Raw genomic sequence first — 8,563 nt, forward strand, 5'->3', positions numbered from 1 at the left:
CTTTTGTCCATTTTTATTTTGTGTTTAATAAACCACCCTCACACCTTTACAAGTGCCTGCGTTTGGATCCTCCTTTATTTTTCCACACGGCTCATCTCACTCGCCGTGACAGTTTGTTTATAATGGAGCACTTTAACGAAAAATAATTTCCCCTAGGGATCAATAAAGTATTCTGATTCTGATTTGTCCCACAGTGGGGACATTTTGAGTGTTACTGCAGCAAAGATTATAATATTAAGAATACTTGTTAGATTTGAATGGTTATGATTTTATGGGATTAATATAGAAATATAGGAGGCCAAGCTGAAAATGTTTTAATCTTCACTGAGCGCAAAGCAGGATGGTCACGATTAGAAATGCACACATTAAAGGGACAATCCAGGGTCAAAGAGGCCAGAGGGAGAGGCTGAGATGGTTTGGACATGTACGGAGGATGTTCACTTATTCTTAGCAGGGTCATGGAAGAGGGGCTGGAGCCTATCCCAGCTACCATAGGGTGATGTACACTAATGACAGGTTGCCAGGAAACAAGCTTTTATTAAAGGGAATGTCTTTCTTCAGCTTTCAATAATAAACTTCTTAACCAGATTAAACTTGATTTTAATCTCGTTGGTTGAATTTTAGACTTTTTAACTGACAGATCTCAGTGTGTGAGAGTAAACCTTTCCAAACAGCTGAATTCTTCTACTGGCTCACCACAGGGTTTTTGTCTCTCCCCTTTACTATATATTTTGTACACTAACGACTGTCCCAGTAACAGGCGTTTCTTTAAATATGCAGATGACACAGTTATTGTAAACCTCCTTCATGGTGGAGAGGATTCCCGTGGGCCTGTTGTGGATGAGTTCTCTTCTTAGTGTGATCATTCCTTCTTAAAGATCAACACCTTGAAAACTAAGGACATGGTGACTTCAGGAAGACATCCTCCCATCCTGCACTAACAGTGGTAAATGGTGCAGCCATTGAACTGGTGGACAGTTGTAAATATTTGGGGGTTGTTCTTGATAAGGCTCTGTCCTTTCAGTCACATCTTGATGCTACAGTGAAAAAAGGTCCAACAACGACTGTACTTTGTGTCATGATCGGGAGTCTGCGACTCCGTGTTTATGTTATTATTATTCTGTGGTTTTGGTTATTTTGGGGTTCTTGTACTTTCCCTGTTCACGTTTCATGTTCCTATGTTCTGTGTTCCCCAGTCTGTGTGAAGTCTGTGTGTTGTGTCATTGCGTGTATGTGTTTCATGTTTTATTGTGAAGGTCTGCGTCTTATGTGAGTGTTTTCAGATTGCCTCCGTTGTCTCGTCACGTTAATCACTCCCAGCTGTGTTCCCCACCTGTGTGTAATCTCCCTGTGTTCTCTGAGTGTATTTTAGTCGTGTCCTCTTTCTTAGTAGTTGCTGGTTTGTCTGCGTTATTCCCCTCTGCTATTCTGTGTTTGTTCTTCCGGCTTCCTGGTGATTCTCCCTGCAAGGTACCCTCGTTCGTGTTCTGGCTTTGTGTTAAGCTTTAGTTTTCCCAGTTTAGAGTATTTTCTGTTGTGTTCCTCGCCCCCCTTCCTGTTGTGCTGTATTTCACCTTTTGTTAATAAAGCTCACTCACTACTTAGCAGTCCTTATCTTGGGTCCTTATCTCCATTCCACACGTCAGCTACGCCAGGTGTGACACTTTGTAAGGAAACTGGGAGGTTTTAACGTTTCATCTGAAATGATGACCCTTTTTATAAACGTTTTATTGAATCTGTTTAAATGTTTTGTATCATTGGTATGGTACTGTGTCTTTGACCAATAAGACCAGACTTGCTAACCTGGTTAAAGTGGCTGGTCAGACTTCAGGGAGGTCTCAGGTCCAGCTTGTGGACTTTTATAACAGACAGGTGCTGAGGAAGGCAACCTCGGTCATGTTATGTTCAGACTGTCCTCCCTTTAATGATCTTCAGCTGCTTCCCTCAGGTTGTTTGTATAAAGTGCCTGCAGTGAAGACCAAGAGACATAGTGTCCTTTGTACCTGCTGCTATTATCATGGTTAACAACACTAAACCATGAGTGTTGTTGCCATTGCACTTTGTTGATGATAACATTTGGGCCGTCCTCTCTGGGGGGTTTCCTGTGAGTTTTGCTTGTTTACTTTTATCTGTGTGTGGACAGACTGCAAATCAATTTCCCACTGGGGACAAAGTTACCATTGACCACTGACCAATCTGTTGGGTTGCCAACACATAGGCAGACAACCATTCACATTCACACCTATGGGCAATTTAGAGTCACCAGTTAACCTAACTCCACTAACTACACGTGTTTGGACTGCAGGCGGAAGCTGGAGTACTCGCAGAGAACCCATGCATCATCAAAACAGTCAGGCTTTCCTAATGTGACTGAGATTTTCAGCTTCAATGAGATAAAGTGTAATATTTAATGGAGGATAACCTGCGACATAAAAAGCAAAATCAGAGAAAATTTGGGATTAATGTGAGCACACTGAAGGATTCACAAAGGCCAAAGAATAAAATTATAAAGAGAACCATGGAGTTCAATAATATCTACATTCTTTATAGCCACTCTCCCTACTTTGCACATGTTCAAATCAGCTAAGCCTCTGACTCTGAGCTGTCTCTCTGATGGACTCATTTCTAATCCTGTCCAACCCCTCTCAGTTCCAGTGAACATCTGGATCATCTTCAGCTCTGCCACCACCATCTCCAAACCATCCATCACAGAATTCAAGACATTCAGGTGTTAAGGATGTTAAACTGCTCAGCGGCAGATTTAAATAATCCAAGACATTCCATTCATTTGAGTGCAGGGGTACAATAATCCAGTGTGATGGTTGGAGGCTCATTTGGAAAATGGCTTTAACACCCTTATTTACGTATTGTTTGAATGGGACGCTCTGACGTGTGCTTTCTGAAGCACCGTCAGATGTATTACGCTGGCTGTAGTTTTACGCTCGAGCTGACGGGGGCAGCAGTGCGCCTCAGAAGTGCCGGAAAGCCTGGCTAAGGAAGAAGAAGTCAACCGGAAACAAACGATTGTGTTTCCTGTTTTCATCAACACACGTGTGTGACTGTGTGGACAACGTCTTCAGAACCCGTTCAGACCCGGACGTCGGACCACCATGTTGGAGCAGCTCGGTCTGATCGGGACGATCCGGGACGAGGATCCGATTCCCGACGAGGCGGAGACCGAATCCGAGCAAGAGGTGAGTCGGATCCGGGACCAGAGCCCATCTGCTGGTATCGGTGTGAGTAATTTTCGGTGAGGCTCAGCGGCTCGCTGTCATTTCCTGCGGACTGTCCCGAAGAACAAACATTATCTGACACTGTGAAATCAATGGAATTAGTTACCGTTCACCGTAATATCGGCCCGTGGGACCTGGTGTTGGACCGGTACCACAGAGCATCGCACAGCTCCGGTGCTCCGCGTAAACTGAGGAGAGCTGAGTGCAGTAATGGCCACTAATGCAGCATCACCTCTCCCGGTCAGTCATAAACACATAAGTAATGAAGCCAACTATGAATCCAAAACCAAACGGAGGTTAAAGGTCAGAGGTGAGCGGGGTCTCTGTGCTGCGGGCCGGACGGGGGCTTCTCCCTTTTCTTTGATGTTTGGTGGTTTCAGCTGCGGGCAGTGTTGGGGAGTAACGGATACATGCACCGCCGTTACGTATTTAAAATACAAAATATGAGTAACTGTATTCCGTTACAGTTACCGTTTAAACAGGTGGTATTCAGAATACAGTTACTTTGTTGAAATAAATGGATTACAGGCGGTCTTTTCCTGTTTCATGTTCGGCTGTGCTCTCTCTATTTTTGGTTTCCACGCCGGTGGAAACCCAAACAAAACACTAAGAGGCTCTGATGTCTGTGTCTCTGTCTCGCGGCCCATGTCACCTCTACTTGCAGCAGCATAATGACGTGAAGAAATATTTTTAAAAATAATTTAATATGAAGGCAACAGGAAGAGAGTTACAGGCATCGCCCTAAAGCATGCAGCCTGATGGGCAGTGCAGTCCATGCTGCAGGGAGGATGGACCCGTGATGTGTCTGTGAGCAAGGAGGGAGAAAAAGGGAAAGTACAGCTGTCACGGGAGCTGGAAGCATGTAAATATAATAATAACCACTGCAGCCAAACAGAGAGGCTGACCAGCCCAGCTGTAAGTAAGCTATTAAGACTCGACTGTACACTGTTCGTGTTTTGACCTCTGGGCAAGCGTCAGATCTGACTGCTCAGCAGGAGGTCTGGATCTTAAAGGCTGTGTCTGCAGTATCAGTTGCTGTGGGGATATAAAGAAGCGTGTTGTGAACTCCTCTCATAATGCTGAAATTACAGAATTAAACCTGAAGTTACCTAATGTTGCATCTGTATGCACTTTCTATGGAAATGCCACCGTCTGCGAGGTTTATTGCTAAAGGGTTACTGGGAGGGGTCACTCACCTGTCAGCTGTCTCACCTGTGCTGTGTCTGTGTTCCAGGAGGAGCCGATCGTGCTGAAGAAGAAGAAGAAGAGTCGCGGGTCGAGAGATTTTAACTGTGACTTTGAGTTTGGAGAGAGAGACGGGCCGAGCCACGACGATGACTGGGCAATGGCCGATGTCATGAAGCAGCTCAAGAAGAAGGTAGAGAACAACCTGCTGCGGAGCAGCACAGTTACTTCATCGCACACAAGGAACAACGGGAAGAGCATGACGCTCTCCACCTGTGTGTTTGTTCTCACGTTCTGCGTTCTGTCTGCAGAGAACCTTGACAACTCTGGACCAGAAAATAGAGAAAATCCGCCGAAAGAGGAAAGCTGAGGTGAGTGTGAGGCTAACGAGCCTGAAGATTGGAGCAGATTCTCTTTAGAACATGAAACCTTGTTTCATGTTCTAAAGAGAATCTGCTCTATATGAATCTGCTCTATATGGACATCATATTCCACATGAAACCTTGTTTCATGTGGAATATGACAGCATGAAGTCACATGACAGAAATACCCACAGTGCTTTGCAGTAGTAAATCTTGCACAGGTTAAGCAGAAAAGGACAGGTGAGTTGACTGGCCCCTTGTATCAGTCTGTTTTCTGTGCGTCAGGTGTTGTTTTTGTTTTTTTTGACCTTCAGGAGAAATCATCTCAGAGTGACGCTGCTGAAGCTTCATCAGAGAACCACCAGGAGGAGGAGGATGTGAAACCTCCAGCTGGAGAGACAGATGCTAGTGATGAGGATGAAGATAAGGACGAAGATGAGGAGTTTGGCTCGAGCGACGAGGAAATTTTGACCAAATCAGGTAAGAAACTTATTTTTAAATCCAGCAGGAAGAATTCTTTCAGACGTTATTGTTTGTGACTAAAGTTTGAGCCTGAGACCGATGAGTGGCGCTCTGATACAGTTGTTAATACTGTCAGCGGAAGTTTGTTTTTTTTACTTCCCGTTTCCTGTCAGACACGCTCAGAGACAAGGAACGACGGGGGAAGAAGAGGAAGGTGGCAGAGGAGGTGAGGAAGACAGCCGAGTAAATTCACGTGTTCATGTCGCGGGTTACATGTTAACAGCCATCTTTGTGTCCAGGCAGCAGAGTCGTTCTATGAAGACGCGTCGCAGTACGATGACCAACTGACTTTCGATGACATGAATCTGTCCAGGCCGATTTTGAAGGTAAGACCAGCACGTCTGCTCAGACCTGGACTCCTGCTGCTGTGTGACTCGTTGTTGTCTGAGTAAACTCGTGTTCCTGCAGGCCATCACTGCTCTGGGCTTTAAGCAGCCCACTCCGATCCAGAAGGCCTGCGTCCCTGTCGGTCTGCTGGGCAAAGACCTCTGTGCCTGTGCTGCTACTGGGACAGGTAACACTGGGTCCCGTTTATCATACTGGGTCCAGTTGATCTCAGTTTAATTGGACACGTGAATTCCTCCTTTCTGTGCAGGGAAGACGGCAGCCTTCATGTTGCCTGTGCTAGAGCGATTGGTTTACAAGCCCAGAACATCCCAGGTGACCCGCGTCTTGGTTCTGGTTCCCACCAGAGAGCTGGGGATCCAGGTTCACTCTGTTGCCCGTCAACTCGCCCAGTTCACGTCTATCACCACCTGCCTGGCTGTTGGTGCGTCTATTTGTCGTGGTTCAATGAGTGTTCGATCTGACTCTGGACCCGGTCCGATTCAGACTTGGTCTGGGCCTCATCTGTGTTGATTTGTCTTCAGGTGGGTTGGACTTGAAGTCTCAGGAGGCAGCTTTGCGGGCTGGCCCGGACATCCTAATAGCAACACCTGGTCGGCTGATCGATCACCTTCACAACACGCCGAGCTTTGAGCTGACGCACATCGAGATCCTGATCCTGGACGAGGCCGACAGGTAAAGAGCGACGGGGGAATCCGTCACACCAGAAACCAGAATCTGCCGAGACACTTACGGTTGTGTGTGGTTCCCTCAGGATGCTCGATGAGTACTTCGAGGAGCAGATGAAAGAGATCATCAGGTTGTGTTCCTACAACAGACAGACCATGCTGTTCTCTGCGACCATGACAGAGGAGGTATGCATGCTTAACCATGTGTGCTGCTGTATCATTTGACCACCGAGTGACTGTCCTGTGACACGTGTTTTCAGGTGAAAGACTTGGCAGCGGTGTCATTGAAGCAGCCAGTCAGGATCTTTGTTAACAGCAACACTGACGTGGCGCCGTTCCTGCGGCAGGAGTTTGTCCGAATCCGACCTCACAGAGAAGGAGACCGCGAGGCCGTGGTAGCTGGTAGGTACTCGTGATACTGCAGTAACATAGAGGTACTAGTGACAGTTCTACAGTTGTACCTGTGTTTGTTTTTGTCAGCTCTGCTGACTCGGACGTTCCAGGATCACGTCATGTTGTTCACTCAGACGAGGAAACAGGCCCACAGACTGCATATCTTGTTGGGACTAATGGGATTGAAGGTTGGAGAACTGCATGGAGAACTGAGTCAGAACCAACGACTGGAGAACCTCAGGTGCACGCACAACTGGGATTAGAGAATAAGTTACCCTCCATATTAGAATGGCCCCAGCACTTGATATTTTTAAAGAACACACTTTTTCTCCAAAGTGTTTCAGGAGTAGTACCAGACTCAGCCTGTAGTCAGTTTTTGGTCGCTTCTTTATTTTGTTAATTTTATTTATCGTCTGTTTTATTCGTGTTTTACTACTAATTTTATTTATTTTTTACCTTGGGCGCGTTACCTCTTATTTATGTGTTTATATGTGTAAAAACCACAACCAATACAGCCTTCGTTCTCACAATATCACACAATTGACTTTCCCTAACCTTTGGTCAGCCGTGTTGACTTTAAAGTGCTCTATAAAAAAAGAAGCTGAGGTACGCTCAGAACTACAAGTTGGAGAAACTCGGGTTTAGAATAAGGAACTTTGCTCTTGTTGTTGTTTTGCAGGCGTTTCAAAGATGAACAGATTGATATCTTGGTGGCGACAGATGTGGCAGCCAGAGGTTTGGACATCGATGGAGTCAAAACAGTGAGTGTTCTGCAGGAGAACCGTAAGGTTATGGCAGGGTTACTATGGTGACGTTCCTACAACCACTGAAAGATGAATAAAGACAGAATTCAATGTTTAATGAAATATGGTCATAAAAGAAGAAAAGTCACATGACTTTGTTCTTCAAACACGATTCAAAGTGGATTATAGTCTGTTACCATGGTAACCAGAGTAAACAGAAGCGTTAAAGCTGCTTTTTAAAACGTGTTTCGCTCGCCTGCCCCTCAGGTGATAAACTTCACCATGCCTGGCACGGTCAAGCATTACGTGCACCGCGTGGGGCGGACTGCGAGAGCGGGCCGATCGGGGCGTTCGGTGTCTCTCGTCGGAGAGTCCGAGAGGAAGATGCTGAAAGAGGTCGTGAAATCAGCCAAGAGCACCGTGAAGGCTCGCGTTCTGCCGCCAGGTAAACAATCCCAAACTGTGAGCAGGTGGCCCAGGTGAGGAGTGTCCTCCAGGTGAGAGAACCCGTCACTGAAATGTGTATTTGTGTCAATCAGAAGTCATCCTGAAGTTTAGAGACCTGATTGCCAAACTGGAGAAAGACGTGGAAGCTGTGATGAAGCTGGAGAGAGAGGAACGAGAGCTGGCTGCGTCTGAGGCCAAGGTACACCTGGATACCTGCATAACTGTCACTAAAATACCTGTTTTTAATTTAAAAGCAAAAGAGCTGAACTGCAACAAACAGCATTTTTATTTAAACCATGTGTGTGTTTGTCTGTGTGTAGCTGAGTGTGGCTCAGAGGCGTCTCACTGACTCCGCCTCCTCTGATCAGTCACAGCGGGTTTGGTTTCAGACCCAACAGGAAAGGAAAAAGAGCCGCAGTAAGTACTTATTCACGCTCTGTAGTATGTCGTAATCCTTCGTTCAAGTTGACGGCTGACCAGGAAGTACTGTGTAGTAGTGCTGTCGCAGTACTCGGGTTTTAAACTCGATCCTGTTATCAAAGGAGAGTGAAGTGCTCTAATGGGCGATCGTGGCTCAAGAGTTGTGTGTTCGTCTTGTAACCGGAAGGTTGCCGGTTCGAGCCCCGGCTCGGACAGTCTCAGTCGTTGTGTCCTTGGGCGAGACA

General features: G+C 46.2%; 1 protein-coding gene across 1 annotated transcript; it reads left to right on the forward strand.

The window, feature by feature from the left end:
* The first annotated feature begins 2,942 nt into the window (after positions 1-2,942).
* On the forward strand, positions 2,943-8,485 carry ddx27 (DEAD (Asp-Glu-Ala-Asp) box polypeptide 27). The gene is made up of 16 exons (XM_005753653.1): positions 2,943-3,194; positions 4,468-4,611; positions 4,730-4,789; positions 5,095-5,260; positions 5,416-5,468; positions 5,542-5,628; positions 5,711-5,816; positions 5,898-6,071; positions 6,172-6,322; positions 6,402-6,501; positions 6,576-6,717; positions 6,796-6,949; positions 7,388-7,469; positions 7,719-7,896; positions 7,991-8,097; positions 8,219-8,485. Exons 1-16 carry the CDS (start codon positions 3,111-3,113, stop codon positions 8,348-8,350), a joined length of 1,920 nt encoding a protein of 639 aa, XP_005753710.1. The 5' UTR covers positions 2,943-3,110; the 3' UTR covers positions 8,351-8,485.
* Positions 8,486-8,563: the final 78 nt, after the last annotated feature.

This window comes from Pundamilia nyererei, unplaced genomic scaffold, assembly GCF_000239375.1.
Source record: "Pundamilia nyererei isolate P.nyererei 1_Seehausen unplaced genomic scaffold, PunNye1.0 scaffold00447, whole genome shotgun sequence".
NCBI classification, from domain to species: domain Eukaryota; kingdom Metazoa; phylum Chordata; class Actinopteri; order Cichliformes; family Cichlidae; genus Pundamilia; species Pundamilia nyererei.